This window comes from Crocodylus porosus, unplaced genomic scaffold, assembly GCF_001723895.1.
Source record: "Crocodylus porosus isolate Cpor-Errol unplaced genomic scaffold, CroPor_comp1, whole genome shotgun sequence".
Classification (NCBI taxonomy): domain Eukaryota; kingdom Metazoa; phylum Chordata; order Crocodylia; family Crocodylidae; genus Crocodylus; species Crocodylus porosus.
Genome location: NW_017728951.1, coordinates 39,342,703 through 39,361,986, shown reverse-complemented (window position 1 = coordinate 39,361,986; position 19,284 = coordinate 39,342,703). Strand labels below are relative to the sequence as shown.

Genomic DNA, 19,284 nt, shown 5'->3' with positions numbered 1-19,284 from the left:
CTTGGAGCTAGTTATTTCCTTTTGTAATGAACAACTGCATAGGGGAAAAGAACCAGTTCCAAGTCAGGGGGGTGAGTGCTGCACCCATCATATGCAGGGTGAGCAACCTGTGGCTTGGACTCCTTTGATTTGCTCCCTTTCCTTTCTGTGGCTTCTAAAGAGGAACATGATCAAGGTAGCCTTGAACCTGCTTGTTTTTTTAAGAGCCTTCCCCCCACCCCCCGCAGTTTTGCTATGGTGCAGTGAAACAGCAAGTAAGCCCTTACACCTCATGGGGAGCACTATCAAATAGCATCTACCATTGTATAGCTTTCTCTCTGTAAGGAACATATGGAATGGATGGTTACCAACTATACCTCTCCCCAAAGGATGAATGGAGATCTCTTGGTAACTGTAAGATGCCCACCCTGCATAGGAGTTAGCACTTTACCCCTGTGTTATAAACATACTTAGCCCCTCTCTTCAGTCAAATTCATTGTTCTTCGTTTGCTAATGTGATACATAATTCAGCTGTAACCAGTGCATTTTTAACAGGGAACTTCCGCTGCAGAAAGGAGATATAGTTTACATATACAAGCAGATTGACCAGAACTGGTATGAAGGAGAACACCATGGCAGAGTTGGCATCTTCCCACGGTCATACATAGAGGTATGTATATTCTCTTTAAAGCTGTCTTTCCAAAAAGCCTCCTTAAAGTGATACCTTTTTAAGCTCATTAGTGCTACTTTTGCTTTTGTCTGTTTGTTTATTCAGTTACTCCCACCAGCTGAAAAAGCCCAGCCGAAAAAGATGTCACCATTACAAGTATTAGAATATGGAGATGCTGTTGCTAAATTTAACTTCAATGGAGATACTCAAGTAGAAATGTCATTCAGAAAGGTAGGAACTGCTTTATGATGACAGATGTATCCATGCGTCTAAACCAGCAAGAAGGTGTATAATTGCCAAGGAGGTGTCTCATTAAAATTAACTAATTAGTTAAAATTAACATTTATACACATATTAGCAAAAAATACCACAAATAAAATCCAAATTTAGTCTTCTGGGCTTTTAGTTAGTACCCATCATGTTACAGCATAATAAGTATTTTGTGAATAGGCCATCTTTACTCAGAAGTTGGTTGATGAGCTAGAGTGGATGCAGTGATGGGGAGGCCTGGTTCTTCAGGACAATCGATGTCTTTACTGATGCCTCTCTAGCCCGTTCTCTTCATTGGTGTAAAGTTGAATGTGCCCTGGGCAATGCTAATCTCCTTTTGCCATGACATCTGGAAAGAATTAAAGCCAGCCCTTCACCCAGAGAACAGCAGAGTCGAATTGGCCAACAGGAGTGAACTAATAGCCCATGATGCTGAAGGGATTACACAAGGACTCTGACTGCATTTCCATAGTCACTTAAATCTATTTAAGTACCTTGAAGAGCAGAACTTCATCTTAAATGAGGTGGATGCTTGCAGAGTTTGTATATATTAAAATTCTGTATCTCCCATTTTATTCTTCATTGTGCATCAGAGTTGGAGTTTACTGTTTGTACTCAACCTTCAAAAGTCAGTCTCATTCATTTGACTGCATAACAGAAGGGAAAATGGAATAATAGAGAGGCCTGGCTTAAGATGGAAGTAGTGCAGACCTGTGTGTAGCTCCCAAGGTGCTCGAGTCCCACAGTGAGATTAGAACCATGACTTTCATTTAAAAGAAATGGTTCTAGTTTCATGGATGCAGAGAGCCTTGAAAACATAAGCAGTGTATAACTGAGGCTTCCCTGAGTTTGTAGATGGCCTGAACTAGTTTCAGAAGGTCTGATCTTCTACTGAAATGCAAACACTTTATCTTAGCTAGAAGAGACAGAGCCATAACAAGGGTTGCAGCACCATAGGCTGCAGGTAGCTTTGCTTCACCTTCAGTAAAGGAAGTGGCTTCTTACTCTGGAATTACAGCAGTTACCAACTCAGATGTTGGAAATATATGAAGTCCCTGGTTGGGGTGGAGGATGTTTACCGGTTGTAGGGCCACTTACGGTTCTGGACTGACTCATGAATTTGGACTTGATTTGGCTTGAAACACAACAATTTTCTTTAAAAACAAAACGAAAAAGCCCCTCTGGAATTACAGCACAGGTTAACATCAGTACTGAGTAACCATTCATCCCTGCAGGGAGAAAGGATCACATTGATTCGACGAGTTGATGAGAACTGGTATGAAGGAAAAATTTCTGGCACTGGTCGCCAAGGCATCTTTCCTGTCACATATGTGGAAGTGCTCAAACGTCCAGTGGTGAAGAATGCCATTGACTATGCTGACCCACTGATGTCCCACTCCCCTAATCGCAGTATGACAGCATCCCCTCAGGTATGTGGACTTGGATGCAGCCTACAGAACAGTAGGATGTTCCCATCTCTGTGTGGGAAAGAATATCTGTATTAGCCCTAGCCAAAGCAAGAGTGTATTGTGAAGTAGTTCCATGCAATATGTTTCTGTCCTGTTACACCTGCCCAGAGAGAGCTGAGATGAAGAGTTTATGCTTCACTAATCAGAAAAGAACATAACTGTTTAGTTGGTGGAATTAGTGGCAACTTTTTGCTTCTGATCACTAGCTTAAATCCAGGCCCAATGGGAAGGTACTTAAAGCTGGGACCATCTGCATAAATTTCAGTGCCACAGAGGGCGATGAGTTGGTAACCAAGTTCCAGTTCCAGTAGATGACGGTCTGCCGTGCACAAAATGCCAGTGATGGGCATTCTTTGTGACCACAGGGCATTTCCAGGGGAAGCCTTTCCAGTGACTGTGGTCAGCTTTGGATTAAACTCTTCACCAGTGGTTCTCAACCTTTTTAGACTCCAGGCACCCCTCTAAAACATTTCAGAATTTAGTGGCACCCCATTTCAAAAGCAATGATAAATGTTAAGAATATGATCATAAAAATGTTATAATTTGACTGTTAATTAATGTGCTAATAACTGACTAGGTCATTCTACTTAAATCCACTCTTTCAAGCTGCTGGTGGGGAGTACTCCCCTAGCTCTGCTGGGCTCAGCTCAGCAGTGCAGCAGAGTACTCCCCAGACATGGATGGTTCCAGGCCACTGGTGTGGATTGGAAACCACTGAGCCAAGTTCCTTTTAGCTTCCCAGGGCACGCCCATCTGAACTCCAGTAAGGGATGGGCAAAACGACATATGAGGACCCAGAGGCAGGAGGGAAAGGTCATGGGGGTGCCTCAGTACAGTCCCCACCACTGCCACCATAGCCAGATGGAACTGCATCACACCTCCTGCAGAGCCAAATTGGGAAGCAGCTGTGGCAGAAGCATATGGTCCTTGCACAGCCCTTCCTGGTCCAACCCTGCATGGTGTCTCTCAGAAAAGGGGGGCACGCAAGGCAGTTTCAATCTACATGAGCAGCAGCCCTGCAGACAGAGGCCACTGCCATCAGGTATAACAGGCCACAGCCGCCAGGTAGGACACCTCCATTGTCATGAGGCACGTTGGAGCTGAACTAGAAAGAGCCACAGCAGAAGCAGCAAGCTGCCACCTTAATGTAGTGCAAACAGGCAAGCCTGTGCTGCAGATGCTTCTCTGTGCAGGCCCGATATACCACCTGAAACCAGAGATGTGCAAGGCAGCATCACCCTGTGACAGGGGTGGTGCCAGTATTGCAGCACCTCTGGCAGGTTCTTGTGGCACCCTGGTTGAGAACCACTGTTCTGCCTTATTCTTGCAGGTAGCAGTGCCAGCCAAGTGTTGAGGCAATGGGCCAGGGCAGCATTCAGGAGAGTTGCACTCCTGCTGTCTATGCTGTGTGTGTTTTGCAGTTAAATGGAGGACTCAAGTCCCTGAGACTGGCCATTTTAAACTATGTCTAAACTCCATCCAAAAAGAAGAAAATCAAAATAACAAAAATGGGAGCAGGCGGTAGTTTGGGAATGTGCTTTTCCCCATTTTTTCTGGGAATCCACAATGCAGCAGAGGCTCCAAGGCTCTCAGTCTTTAATTTATTAGCACTGATCCTGCCAAATTTAGCACAAGACCAGTTATTGACCAGGCAAAAGGGGGAGGAAGATTGTATGAGGAAATTAGATTGTGAAGGAAATTGGAAGAACACCAGGGAGATGGGGCAGGTGGCACAGAATGGGAGGGGTAGGAGTGGAAATGTCAGGACTGGTTGGTACCTCTCTCCTTGTGTTCCTTTGGCTCTCATTGGGGCATCGTTTTGTTCCTGGCACTGAGGGAAGAGCAGGCCCCGTTTGCTTGCCTGGGGTTCTCTATAACAAAGCAAAGCTTTACAGTATTCAGGCTTGTTGCTCCCTTTGTGCCAGGAAGGATGTTTCCCCCAGCTTCCTGCAAACTCTTCCCTTGGTTTGGTAGGCCTGTAATTGCCTTTTTTCTCCTTTTAATTTTGTGGATGAAAGAGATTGTTCCTTCCATAGCTGTCTGTGCTTTCTGCACAGCACGGCAGATCTACGTGTGTAACTGGGGCACAGGCTGTGATGTGCCCCTGACTGCTGCTGCAGCTGAATATGAGGGTAGTCCTGCAGAAGCAGCCAAGGGCAGAATTCAGCGTGGCACCTTTGTAAACACAGAGCTTGCTTTAAAATCAGAAGGCCAAGTCCCATGACACTTGCTCCCTCTGAGCAGTTCCTTTCTTCTCCAGCAGCCTCAGTAATGCCAGCCAAAGCCCTCAGGAACTGTATAGTACAATCCCCTGGAACATGGGCATTTCCTTCTGACCCTTTGTGATCAGTTTATGCCCTGAAGAGTGGGGGTTATAAACTTCATCCTAGCTGCTGTAGCCATGGATCCTGTTCTCTGTGATGCCGAACACTGAGAAAAGTGCCAGTGAGGGCTTCACCCACAGGATGGAGCCCCTGCTGACAGCTTACCCTCTGTGCACTGTCATGAGACTGCTTTGCTCTGCTCTCTCCCCATTTCAGTTTCAGTTAATCGTTTTGTATGTTTCTTATGTTTGTTTTTATTTTGCTTATTTCTTCCTTCTCTTCTTTTGTTTCCTTCAAGTTTCACAGCTCTGAGCTGCTGCACACACCAACTCCTCCGCCTTTGCCTTTCCCACGCCACGCCCTGTCTCCAGAGGTGCAGGCAGTCACATCCGAGTGGATTTCCCTGACCATAGGAGTGTCTCCTAGCAGCACTCCTGCCATAACCCCTCCATTGCCTCCTCTGCCTGAAGCCTGCCTCAGTCACATTGGCTGTCGCACTCCTTCTGCTTTGTCCAGCCCTTCCCCCTCAGTCAGCCTTCACCATTCTAATCTCTCCGGCTCCTCAACTCCCAGGTCCATCATATCTCCACTGCCATCTTACCCGTCCAGACCACAGTCTTCTGCTCGCAGCTTCAATCATGCCACTCCACAAAGTGAAGAAAAAATTGTTGGCTCCTCTTCTCCAAACATGAATAACTGTAACTCCCCTAGTGCCACTGTTGGGAGCCCCAGTAGTTTCCTCTCGGAGCTCAGTGATGTCATTGGCAGCCAAGCCAAGCTGCAAAAGAATAGAGAAGGCTTCAGCAGCAGTGAAAGGAAGGAACAGAAGGAGCCAGACAGACGCTCCAGTGTCCCTCCCGAAATCTCTCTTCAGGGGTGTCTGAAACCCTCAGAGTTAGATATGTTCATGAGCCCTGAGAAGAGGCCCCCTGGTTCCTTTGAGGAGAGCCAGTCATGTCAGGATCTAATAGCTATTGTGCAGGGAAATAACACTGAGAAAAGAAGTGTGAGGAAAGGTGGTGAAATGAAAGAGATGCAAAGCGGGGTAAAAAAGGTACTTATGTTGCATGTGTGTGCTACTTTGAAACCCTACCTTTGTGTGCGTGTGTGTGCACTCAAATTCCTGTTCAGCTAGTCAGAGCTAGTGGCGATCATTGCTCCTTTCTGGACCCTGAGAGCATCTCCCATAGGCTGACAGTGGCAAGTAGGAGTAGTATCTCCAGAAAACATTGGGTAGAAAAGTCCTAGAAGTAGGTTTAGGGATGATCTAGGAAGATGTATTTTAGCACAGTAAAAGGCATGGGACTTCTCTGCCCACATGACCCAACCTCACCTAGTAAGGAGCTGGCATGGAAGCATGTCCATTACCAGATGTGCTAAAGAAGTCCTATCTGCATGCAGTTAACCTCACTGTAAAATTCTATGGAATATGGCAGTTCCTTCCTGTCCCCATTTGGTGATCAGGCCCTGAAGAATGGGGATTCAGGGTCCTAGCATTTGTAATAGCAGATGCTGCTCTCATCCATGAAAAACAAAGGATGAGTGAACCTAATGGAATTTGAGGTTTATTAACTGATTTTAATTAAAGTTGGCACAACCAGTGCAAAATCAATGGGCCTGGTTCTTATTTTTACTATGTAAACAGTTTCACCCACTGTCAAACAGCTTTAGTGCCAGACCGCTGTGAGATGACCTCAGTGCAAATCAGACTCCCACTGAGCACTGTTCACTCCCAAGAGTGATTCAGTTATTTCTTTAAAATAGTATTTCTGGCTGTAGAGCGATCTGTCCTCTGCACTGAGATTAGAGCCTCAGTGGAGCTCTCAGATGGTATAAGATGGAGTTGCTGGCTTTTACCCCAGTTGCCCATTTTGACAGAGACGATGTGCTCTGCTTTGTCTTCCCTCAGTTGTGTCAGTGGTTTCATGGAGCTGATAGCCAACTAGAGTAAGTTAGCAGCATATGGTCACTCCCTCTCACTCTGTCCCAGATCAGGGGTCAAAGTGGCTTTAGAATCAGGGCATTATAACCAGCTCTGTAACCAGACTTATTCCCCCACTCTTTCTACAGTGCAGTGATTGGTGGAGGATAACATCTAGGCCAATATTAAAAAAGGCAGGGTTGGAGGACTGTCATGCTACAAAATTGTATGATGATTAATATGAAATTGACTGATATGAAACTAAACCAGTTTGTACCCAAAGCATCACAAAATTATACTATTATCTGTCCATATTTTCAGTGGCTGGTTTGTAGACTTAACTTTCTGCATGTTTAAGATGCACTTGAGCAGTGAACACAGAATGCTAAGCTAGGAAGATGCATCTGTCCTTGCATGGAGTTCATTAAGTTTGCAGTGTCTGCACCCTATTTAGCCCTATATAATGGATGGCGTTACAAGAGACGGTAGCAATGGCTCTGAAAGGAGATCACTTGTGTAGCTGACCAACTTTTCTTTCCTTTAAAAGACTGCTGACACAAACGCATTCTCTTCGTCTGCTTCTCTCTCTTCCTCTGCCCTCTCTTCCTCTGCTGTCCCAACACAACCACCTCCCAGACTTGCACGCAAGGTCAATAAGCCACAGGTAACCATTGTTACTGATAATTTTTCTCCTGCTTTTGGATGTTTCCATGCTATTGTCATTGGTTTGTTATTTATCTGTGTCTCCATATGTTGCTTCCACAGGTGGTGTGCATCCACTGGGTTTCATAGAGCATGAATATTATTTATTTCAAGTCCCGGGCAACAGAGAAGGGCAAGGGTTTACAGGGAGGCGGGGAGAATCCTCAACAGCAGTAAATCAGCATAGTTGTGTTTAAAAAACTGGTGTTATACCAATTGATGCCAGTTGGAGACGTAGCACTATATGCGTGCAAAGTACTAACTGAGGTCATATGTGGCACTTCCAAATGCTAAGAGGACATGGTCTTGAATGACTGAAGCTTCTGTTAACTTTACTGGGAGCTGCACGTGTTCAGCCGCCAGCAAGATCAGCATTCGCATTACTAAGAGCTTCAGAGTTGAGAGCTCAGGCTTGGATGCCCCAAAGTTTGGGGCTTTTTAGGATCTGGAGTTTTGATTTAGCTTATTAGAAAGCTGCAAATATTGGATCATAATTCAAAATGGAGGTAGCTTCAAGTTTGGGGAATGGCCTTTGTGCACATTTGGATGAAGAGTTTAGAATCTGACCCAAATCTGTAGGGCAGCACACGAGAAATTTTGAGATTTTGTGTAGTGAAGGGGGAGTTTTTTCTGGCATAGATGCTAATGTGCATCCACAGCTTTTCATCAGTTTCTTTGGAATTTAGAGCACACCCTCTCCCATGAAGCTTTGAGTATTACAAAAAGAATAAGCATTGATGTGTGATGTAGTAGCTGACAGCACGTCACTGCTGACACTGGCCCGGGAGTGAAGTCAGTCATCTAGGCTATTTATACTAGGGGTGTGCGAAGCAGGCCCTATTTGATTCAGATTTAGATTCGGCCCAAATCGGGGACAGTGATTTGATTCATTGATTTGGCTCTCTGTCCCCAGTTCGATTCAGACAGATCCAAATCTAAAGATTCAGTGCCGATTCAGAGAATCGGCCATTTGGACATAGACATGGCTTTAAATGTTTTTTCTACATTCCTCGAGGTACCAGGCAGAACTCATGAATGCTGCAATGCTGAGGCGGATGGAGCGTACCACAGGAGCGTGGGGGGCCCCCCAGCGCACTCCCTGGTGAACTTTTGGGTCCACTGGGGAGTGCATTGGAGGGGGCGGCCCATGACCTCCAGCTTGGTGATCGGCTGCAGGGAGACCCCAGATGTCCCCCCAGACTCTGGAGGCACCAGTTTCTGAGCCGGGGGGAGGGGACGCATGGGGGGGCCCCAACATGCAGTCTCCCCAGCGGATCCAGAAGTGGACCAGAGGTCTTCTGGTCTACTTCTGGGTCTGCTGCGGAGTGTGCTGGGGACCCCTTTCTGCCTGTGCTCCTGTGGTTCACTCCATGTGCCCCACCATTGCAACACTCACAAGCCCCTGCTACCTAGAGGTATATAGAAAAAACATTTAAAGCTGTCTCTATGTCCAAATTGCTGAATCTTTCTGAATAGAATCAGAACCCTCTGAATCGATTCGGAGATATTAAAGGGTACTTTGATTCGATTCGGATTTGAAGATTTGGCCACTGAATCGGGCTGAATCTCCACCGAATTGAATCGGGGACCAAAGCTTCACGCAGCCCTAATTTATACACCTTGAGTACTTTCAGCCAAGATCCACTAAGTGGCAGTATAAGAAGGAGAAATAACTTGCAGGGATTAGGCTGAATTTGTAGTGCTGCGTATTGGAAAACAATATTGGTTTTGACCCAGCAAAATTAGATCAAGAATTTGCAGATAGAGGGTGAATCTGGAACACTGTTGCCATTTTAAATTGTTTAATTTAATTCAATTGTTTAAATTGTTTAAATTAATGTAATTTTAATTGTTTAAACAATTGACTGCTCTTTTAGGGTGATCTGTGGAGTTGTGCACGGACACTTTCCTTCCCTCAGTTTTGCGTCCTCCATCACCCAGGAACATTCACAAACTTCTGTTAACTAGAGATGTAGTTAGCTGTGTTAGCCTGAAGTCAAGCAGAAGTCAGGGCAGAGAGAGTACTTTAGAGATTAGGCCACAACTTCCCAAATCCATCCTCCATCTCTTCAGAAATAGTTTCAAAGTGCTTAGGGACACTGGTTCATTTGTCTCTACTTACTGCAGAAAAATCCCTGTAGGTTTGTGTTTTTTCCGATGCTTAATTCACATAGTCCTGGAGGACACTTGTCTTGGGTGAATGCTGAAAAGCACAAAAATAAAATGCTGACCTTAGGATATATTTTCAGACTAAGTTCTGAATCTTGTTCTATTTTAATTAGTTTTGTATCATGATGACTTCACTGCCCTTTCACAGAGTTAAAAACCCAGCCCAAGTATTTATTCCCTGTGCTCTGACAGCTATGATATTGTATTCAGGATCAAATTAAAATTATGCCTTATCAGCATCAGACAATTGTACTTTATCACAAGTTCAATCTGTCCTCTGAGCTTGAATAGCTTTTGGAGACCATATTTGCATAAGTAGAATTGCAAGCACCAACATAGCATGCTTTTGGAAACTTTGGCCTCCTGTTTTGGTTGGGTTTTTTGTTTTGTTTTCGTTTTTTGCTAAATGTACTTTTCAGAGGTGAAGCTGAGCCACAGAACTCAGATTCTGGCTTCTGTCTTGATTTTTGACCCTGCTTGTTCATCCCCAGTATTTTCCCGTTTGGAGTTTCAGTGGGGCTCATTCTAAAAACAGGTCCCAGTGACAGAGTTCTGACTTCAGTTTCACTCCAAATGTCAGACTTCTTCACTCTGGAGCGGTTCAGACTGAGATTCAGAGTCAGTCCTATTTCTAGTCCTCATATCCTAATAAAGTGTATATGTAAATAAAAATAGAAAAATAAGTAATTACAAAGAATCTGGCCCTTTTTTGTTAAGTAGCAGTTCCCTGTTGTTTCTTCTAATTGGACAAGTGGGGCTCCATAGAGTAGTGGATAACGAGAATGATCATTTTAAGATAGTATCTCCTCTTGAGTTTTTTTCTTCTATTTCCTGCCTGTAGCCAGGATACAGGAGTTCTCCACACCATGTGAACTAACCTGCCAGGAGGTCACAGCATAGGCTCCGTGTTGCAGCATGGAAGACTGGATCTTGTTGCTTTAATTACATTTTACATAGCCAATCTGACATACAGCACTATGGGAGAAACAAAGTGAACGCTCAGTGTAGATAAGGGGGAAGAGTAGGTAGGAATTGGAGGCTGTTTTACCAAAAACATCAGGAGCTGCTAATGGATTTGGATGAGCAGCAAAGGCCCTGGGGTAGAACTCAGGGGAGTGGCTTCCAGTCCTGGCTCTGCTACTGATTTTCGGTGTGACCTGGGACCTTTCCTCCTCTTCAACAAGTCAGATTTCAGTATTTACCTCTAATCTGCCTCATGGGATCAGCCAGTTTCTCCTTAAGGTAAATTCAAATCCATCCAATAAGTCCCGTTCTGGGAGTGGGGACGCAGCTTTGTGTGTGAATGGAATCTCGTGCAAGGGAGTTGTTCACTTCAGCAGAAGGAAGACAAGAGCCGTAGAAGAAGCTGCGCGCTGACTGAGAACTGAGCCCCGACAGGCCTCAGAACAATGCCCTTAGGTTTTATTTGTAACCTACTAACATGTCTGACCTAGGATTTGTTTCCCCTAGATTTCCCTCTCTTCCTGATAACCACTGGCAATGGCAGCAGGGGAAATGAGTGCAGGCAAGTCTCCTCATGACCCCTAGACAGTGCATGATCTAATCCAGTGCATCAGTCTTTTAGGGTGCCAGCTGGATGCTTGTGACCCAGTCGCACCCTCGCTGCAGGCCACCACTTCCCTCTTGTAAGGGAGGGAGGAAGGATGGGAGGTGGCTGCCAGTGTGAGAGGGATGGGGAGAGGGTAGGAGTGGGGAGAAAGCACCTGTCATAGGGGAGCAGAGAAGGGAGAAAGGAGGGAGGGAATAAACAGTGTATGTCCCTGTCTTAGAGAAGAGAGTGCAGGACAGGCCACAGGGAAGGGAAAACTCTGGGCCAAGCTCCTTGTCACTGATCACCTTGTGCTGTGAGCTGTGTTCAGTCACTTCAGAGACTGGTTTTGGCCCATACGCCATAGGCTGAGCCCCATTGGTGTAATCCCTGTTCAGACCAGGACTATACAACATTGTAATGACATTGCCAGCAGCTGCTGTTCCAAGGTCACATGTAAAGGTAGAGGGAAAAGTTCTACCGTAGCTGAAGTTGTAGGGCCTGGTCCAAACCCTGTGGAAGCCTTTCCATTGACTTTAAAAGGCCTCTGAGTGGGCCTTGTCCTTCACTGCTTTACAGCCTTTTCAGCATCCTTTGTGAGATGAGTCGTGTAATCTGCTTTCCAGGAGGGGTGGCATTTGTCCAGTTTGTTGGGTTTTTTTCCCTCCACTTTATTGCTGACTTGGGGGAATCACCTCTACATTCATGACTGTCCATTTGCATTTAGCTGTATCATTGCTGATGTGCTGTTTTGTTTGGAATGATACCAGATATCTGTCTGTCTGTTTTGCTAAAACACTGTCTTTTGCTCATGCAGTTCATTAACTCCCACCTGAAAGGAAAGGGGAGGAAGCTGGAAAAAATCTTTTATTTATGAAGCAAATTTTTTGTTAATTAAAAATTCTGAGGTTAACTAGCTTTAGAGGGAGCAGAGATAAGTTATTGCAAATCCCATCCATAGTCTTTTATTCTAACAAGAAGAATTTAACTCACTGCATACCCAGACTAATATTGCAATCCTTCCTCTCCCCGACTCTCACCCTCTGGCATGGTGACAGAGCTGTAAAATTACTTGTATCTGAGCCTCCAACTGTATGCAGTGTGGGGATCAAAGGCAGGCAGCATCCATTAGATCAGTTAGGCAATGTTTGGATTGTGCTTTGAAGATGTGAGGAAGTTGCTAAGCAAAGTCCTGATTCAGCAAAGCACTGAGGTCCACCCTTAACCTTAAGCATGTACTTAAATTTATCCCTGTCCACAACGGCATGAAGTGCTGTTAAGTTAATGGTTACTTAGGTGCTTTGTTGACCTGGGGATTGAGCACTTAGCATCAGAGCTGTGTGAAGTTTCAGTTGCTGATTTGATTCAGTGGAAATTCGGCCCAATTTTGGCGGCCGAATCTCCAAATTCAAAATGGGAGACCCTTTAATCTTTCCAAATCAAATTGGAACCCTCAAATCAATTCAGAGAGATTTGCTGATTCAGACAGACACAGCTTTTAAATGTTTTTTTTTTTTCTACGTACCTCAAGGTACCAGGTGGCTTGTGAATACTGAGATGGTGGGGTGGATGGAGCATCCTATGGGAAACTGGGAGGGTCCCCAGCACACTTGGCAGCGGACCCAGAAGTGGACCAGAAGCACTTCTGGTCCACTTCCGGGTCTGCCAGGGAGTGCGCAGGGGACCTCCCCCCACCCCCCAGCTCAGTCTCCTGGGTCGGAGGGGGGGCACCCAGCGTCCTACTGTGGCTGATCACTGAGCCGGAGAACCGTGGGGGGGGCTGCGCTTCTGTGAGATGCTCCATCTGCCCCAGCATCTCAACATTCACGCATTGCCCCTGGTACCTCAAGGTATGTAGAAAAAACATTTCAAGCCGAATCGCTGATTCTCCAAATCAGCATTGAATCTTCAGATTTGGATTTGTCTGAATTGAATTGGGACAGTGATCTGAATCAATAAATGGAACTGCTGTCCCCCAATTTGGGCTGAATCCGAATCTGAATCAAATACGGCCTGTTTCACATACCCCTATTTAGTATCATGAATGGACTCTTTTATGTGGACTGCTCCTAATAGAGTGCTATGTTTTATATTAAACCCAAGTGGAGGTGGATTACTTTCTTCATGAAATCTATTTTACAGATTTAATGTTGCACCCAATCTGAGCAGTTGCCCCAGTCTCCCTTTTGACTTAGCTGTGCAGTCACTCAAAGTATGATCAGTACTGATGCACATGATGTTCTTTTGACATGCTGGTTTCTCCCCGATGGCTTTGTTGTTTTATTTAAAAAATAGTTTAGTTCCACAAAATCGTACTCTTTTAAAAAAATATTCCCTGCAAAACTCCCAACCCCTGCTGGGCAGATTTGTCCATTTGACACCTGTGTCATTGTGCATTTATTTTTAACATGACAAACAGAAAGAGATGGAGAATATCCTGCATCACTGGTCCCTGGGCATTGTTCCTATTAGCCATCTTCTCCCTCCTGAGAGAGCACTAGTTTTTTTAGTTTGATGTACTATATCTAATTCCTTTGCACAATATTAATTTTGAATTTGTAATCATCTCACTAGCCTTTCAGGACTGAAGGCCATGCAGGAAGGACTTCTAAAAGTCCTGCAATGATTTCAGACTCCTTAGTAAATGCCATAAACTCTAATCCCATTGTGGTAAACCCATCCAAATTACTTTTTATTTTCTCTGTATGGAAATGTAGTTACAGTATCTTAGTGAAAAAAAAATGGAGCAAGTAAGGGCTAGACTCCAGAGGTGTGGATTGACCAGGGCAGGGGTTTTCAACCTTTTTAAATAAGTGTAGCCCCAGCAGACCCCTTTTTAATAAGTGTACCCCTGGGGCAGGAGTTTTGAGTGGCCAGATGTTGGGGGTGTGGGGGTGGTGAGCAGCCGGATGTAGAGTGGGGGCATGGCAAGTAGCAGCAGTGCAGCGTCTGTGTAACCCTGCTCTCTCCCTGTCCTGGGCTGCTCCTGTGAGGTGGTGGCACAGGGTGGCAGCGCTCCATCCCTGCCTTCCCCTGCATACACGTGGGACCTTTTGAAGTACCCCCAGGAGTATGCGTATCCCCAGTTGACAACCCCTGGACCAGGGAATGTCTGTCATTGTTAGGGGTTGGGTGGCCACTGCTGGTCAGGGTTACTGAGAAGTGTTTGGGTTATGACTTGCCATCCTGGGCAGTGCTAGTGAGCCCTTCCATAAAAACAAGCAGGGGTCTCATCCATCTAGCCAGCCACTTCCTGATGCTTTTTGTACATGGAACACTGAGTGGGCGGGGCTTGTTTTCATGGCAACTCTCCCCCGCAGTTCCCAGCCTGGCATAGACATGCCCATTGTGTCTAACAGCATGCTGAATGAACCTCCCAAGGACTGGAGCATGGGTTCATAGAAGCTTCAAAGCCAAACATGTCCATCATATACCAGTGAGAGTGCACTGTGGAAGAGTTCATCTGAGCCACCTGAATGCACAAATGTGGGCAAAAAATCTTGTGAACCTGTCTGAGGTTCTTGGTTTCCTGTGTCTCCTCTGAGATTGTAGTACATCCTGGTCCTTACAAAGCCTGGTGGGGTAGAAGGGGCACAGAAATTAATGACAACAAAAACTTCCCAGGTGGGAGAACACAAAATGGGCTTTTTTGGACTCCCCAGACAAGATGTTGGCTCTACCGAATATTTACAGCAGAGCAACGTGTCTTATACCCAACCCACATTGTCCATCCTTAGTGCAGATTATAGTCATAAACTCCAGAGGGCACTTCCTATACATACAGCACTCCCAGGGGGCACGCACAGTGCAGTATCAGGCCACAAAATATATTTGTGGATTTGCTTTTTTGTTGCGCTGGTTGTGCTTTTGAGACCCTCCAAGTGAGCCGGGAGACCTGGGAGTTCTCTGGATGAGCTTGACAATGACTTGGGGCATATGGGAGGGATGGCTGTCTACTAGGATGTGAGTGAGAGGAAGAGGGTTCAAATTAGTTCTTGTGGAAGGTTACAGAAAGGCCCTGAAGCTCTACTGCAGTTTTAGTTCAGGGTTGCCTCTGTTCTGAAGAACAAGTCCCACCAAAAGGTTGATGTGTTCATAGAATTAGTGTAGCATATCAGATCCTTGCCTGGTGTAACTGAAGTAACTTCAACTGAACTACTTTGCATTGCACCATCTAAGGAGTTGGTCTAATCCTTGGTGGGAGGCCAGCTGGCTTTTTTTTTTTTTGTCTTGTCCCAGATGTCATCAGGGGCCTTTCAAGAAATAATGACAATGTTTCCTTTCACTGTGGTCTTTGGCCTTTGAGTCTGACGGTCTGAAACTTGTGCTTTCTGTCCATGTTCTTTTTTTCCCTACAGGAATGCAATGCAACACCGTTCACCTTCCGCAACTCTAGCTGTGTCTCTAACCTTTCATCTCGCCCACCCTATCTGCTGCTCCAACCCTTTTCCTTGTGTTTTGCCATTGCCTTTCCCTTTGCAGCACTCTGTGCTGCATTGCAATTGCATTGCTGTAGTCTTGGCATCCCCCATTGGAAAATCTCGTGTGAATCTAGCGGTGGCGGGTGTTTTTTGTTTTACTCTGTTGTCTGTGCACCATTGTTTGTTTGTTTTTTATTTTAATTCTGACCAATATAACATCTGCTAAAATGTCTTCCTTATAATTTGCTTGGTGATCACACAGCCTTCTCACCATTCATTGAGAGCAGGACCAGATCTCACAGAGTCTGAAAAAAGCTATGTGGTAAGGCTGTTGTTTAAATAAGATGCATAGTCATATAGCTTCTCTGATCATAGACAGTAACATCTCAGTAGAGTTTAAAAGTGCCAACTGCTTTTTTAGTTATATACGTGTGTGTGTGTGTGCGTGTGTGTAAATCAACGTATTTGTAATGGAGAACTAGAATTTAGCACTTAGAACAGCTACCAGAACCAACAAGGAGTTGGTGTAGTTGACTTAGAGTTAAATGCATAGTGCATGACTGGAGAGTGCCAATTGACACTCTTGGATTGGTAGACTAGAGTCTGTGATGGTGCCACTGCTAACTAATTGCAACCTCTAATGCTGCTGCTTTTTGACAAATCTTCAAACTAAATACCAAATTCTTCTGTATCTTGCCTGTTTTTCCATGCTTACAACCTGGATCCCTTCTGCACTCCACTACCTGGATATATACCTGGATCTACAACTCTGTTGTTTTACTGGACTTATGTGCTGCATCTGGATTGTCCCATCTCTTCCTGTCTTTTTTTCCCTTTCCCTTCCCCCTTGTTGACTGTTCTGTGGGTGTTTCTTGGATGTCAATGCTGCCTACCACGCAGGAAGCAGTTTGCAATGAGATCATAAACATTGCAGAAAAGTCTGTTCATTACTGCAGTACTATTTCTCAGCCTCTTGACTCTCGCCACAAGGTCACCTCTAATGACAATAAACCATCTCTAATCATTTCTCAGCAACCTCAAGCACAGCAGCAAGGAGCCAGCCCTGACAGGAGTCAAACACCACGAGACATGTAAGTTTCTCAGGCTATCAGCTCTATCAGGGACCTGGTTTAGCCTGTATCAGGGTTGCCTTGGTGCTTTTCTTCATGTGCTATCTATGGATATGAGACCACTAGCCTTCGGGGAAAAAATATTTCCAGCTTTTGCTGTTGCAGTGAGAGGGCTGAAAACCGGAGCCTTGTATTTGTACTGGACTAAGCACAACAGACTCTGAATCGCAGCTGGGGCTTCACTGAGGTCTTGATTTGTGCTTTTGGAAGACTTGGCTTGTTAGTGCTGTATCATGACTGTCGGAAGCTTGAACTCTTGTTTTATGTGTATGGATGAAAGGGGAAAATCTGTCATTAAGTTTGTGGTCCCAGGCTCTAATTCTTCACTGCCTTGCCCTTTGTGATGCTATTTAAACTGGGCTGGATTGGGTACAATTTTCTACATGTGTAAATGACAACACAATAGCAAAGCAGCAGAGAGTCAGGCCTGTTGTCATTTCATGGAGAAAGAAGGGTTCTCTACTGGGGAAGCAGAGTACAGTAGAGTACCTGGAGATTCATTAGCATAGGGTAAATGCGCGCATATATATATATATATATATAGTCAGTAGCTGTTAGTAACACATCAGTACTATGTTGCTCCTAAGCAGTTGGTGCTGTTATAGGGAGTGGCATCTGAATACATGGTATAAAAAATGTTCCCAAGAAAAGTGCTGCTGGAAAGTGGGTGTTGATACAAATTAATACATGCCCAGGATCCGAGTTAGGTTACCACTCCAGAGATCCCAACACTGAGTATTTGAGGCTGCAATGTCTGTAAAAATTAGGCACTTTAGCAGGGCTTTTTGGCATTTTTAGCTAAAGCCAATTCAGTCAACTATTAGAAACAAGTACCAAAAAAGCCCCGCTGAAGTGCCCAATCTCTACAGAGATTAGGAAGGCTGGGTGCACCTAACGCGCTGCCTTTTCTGGTACGTGTTGGGCTCGGCATGGGAATGCACAGAGTATAAAGTAAAGTGCCATTTTTGAGGGTTTGTGGGGGGGGGGGGGTTTCCACATCTGTAAGCATCTAATATGGTTAGTGTGATCTAGAACTTCCTTTGAACTACATGCTTGGGCAAAGGAATAGAATTACCATTCTGCACCAGAGTAAGGGTACCTCTGACTATGGAGGCAGGCACATGGGTGTGGGTTGGACAGTTCACTTATTACCTCCCTTTCTGGGATTGGTAATTCGTGGTTGTTTCCCTAGGATGTTCTTGGTATAGTGCAGATGCACAACACACTTTACTATGGACTGCATCCATGTGACCATACTTCACCCTTCTTTAGCAACACAGGTAGTTTGCAGTTGATTTTGGAACCGTAATGTAAAACAGAAGAGGTATATATTGTTGTTTTTTAAATGCTATGTGTACTGGACAAATCTGGTACTCTTGTATGATACCATTCATATTTTAATGACAGGTTATTGCACGGATGTCAGGGAACAGCAGCACATAATTTACCGCACCTCTTCCTCTTTCTTGTTTTAGAGTTAGCTACCAAGCCCTCTACAGCTATACGCCACAGAATGATGATGAGCTAGAGCTAAGGGATGGGGATATTGTGGATGTCATGGAGAAGTGTGACGATGGCTGGTTTGTGGGTAAGGGCTAATAATAAAATCATGAGAGTTGCTTGAATATCAGAAAATCAGCTTTGCAAAAAAAAAAAAAAAAAGAATTTGTTTCTATTTTGCGGGGTTCAAAATGGAGAAAAATGTCCATAAAAGTTTTTCTTTCCCTTTTTCCCCTTCTGTTCTTACTTGGTGCATCTACATATGAAATTAAGGCAATGGAATAAATTCTGGCACAGTCTGCACTGGAGTTAACTGCTCTGGGGCACAGTGTCTACATGTGCACCCACTCAGGACAGTAGTACTTTGAGCTGTCATGGAGCAGCCCTGGTCTAGCAGCAGGCTCAGGGTGGTGGCATCAGGTGGTGGGAGGGCTGGCTGGGGCACAGGAGTGCTAAAATGAGGAGCTGTGTAGCAGGCATCCCCTGCACTTCAGCACCCTTTTGCCCCAGCCAGTCGCTGTCGCCATCTACACATGTGTTTTGTCATACTTATTCTGCCGTAAGATAGTACTGTCCCTGACAGTGGAGTTAATTTACTGTGCCCTAGTACTGGTGTATGTATAGACAGTGATGCTTTACTGTGGAACTAATTAGTCAACTCCATAGTAAAACGTGTGTAGATGCACCCACTCAGAACAATATATAAAAATTATGTTTCAGGACCTGGGATTTTCCCACTGACTGTTGTTCATTTTCCTTTTGCTGCTCTGGAACTTATCCAAACCTTTCCCAGATTCAGAAAGGCAGCAGAACTGCAGAATTCCAATTATCCTTTGGCTACTTCATAACTTTTCCAAAATCAGGGAAGCTTTGATGTGTTTCAAAAAGTGGCAAATGAAAAAAAAGGGGGGAGGGGGGGAAATGAGAGAAAAGGAGGAAAACAGCCCTGACTTCTCTCATCCCCTTGAGTGTGATAGCAAAAAGGGGGAAAATGGAGGAAAACCCAACATTCTGGATAGTCAAAATTTCAAGAATATTAATTTCTGTTTTCAACAAAAAATACAAAATGTTAAAAAAAAAAATAATTCACCAAGGCCCCCCCGGGGGTTACAAGAAATAATGGCCACAAGCTAGAAGAGAGCAGATTTAGATTGGATATTAGGAGGAACTTCTTCACAGT

General features: G+C 44.9%; 1 protein-coding gene across 30 annotated transcripts in view; it reads left to right on the top strand.

Annotated features, from left to right (window-relative positions):
- The window catches only part of SORBS1 (sorbin and SH3 domain containing 1), a 184,018-nt gene that overhangs the window by 162,114 nt on the left and 2,620 nt on the right, over window positions 1–19,284 (top strand). For 13 of the 30 annotated variants that reach the window (XM_019555740.1, XM_019555745.1, XM_019555741.1 and 10 more), the window contains 8 exons: window positions 535–649; window positions 755–880; window positions 2,155–2,349; window positions 5,011–5,766; window positions 7,181–7,297; window positions 15,737–15,796; window positions 16,375–16,565; window positions 18,080–18,192. In XM_019555740.1, the coding sequence (XP_019411285.1) occupies window positions 535–649; window positions 755–880; window positions 2,155–2,349; window positions 5,011–5,766; window positions 7,181–7,297; window positions 15,737–15,796; window positions 16,375–16,565; window positions 18,080–18,192 (1,673 nt within the window). The other 17 variants (XM_019555756.1, XM_019555759.1, XM_019555757.1 and 14 more) reach the window with 6 other exon arrangements.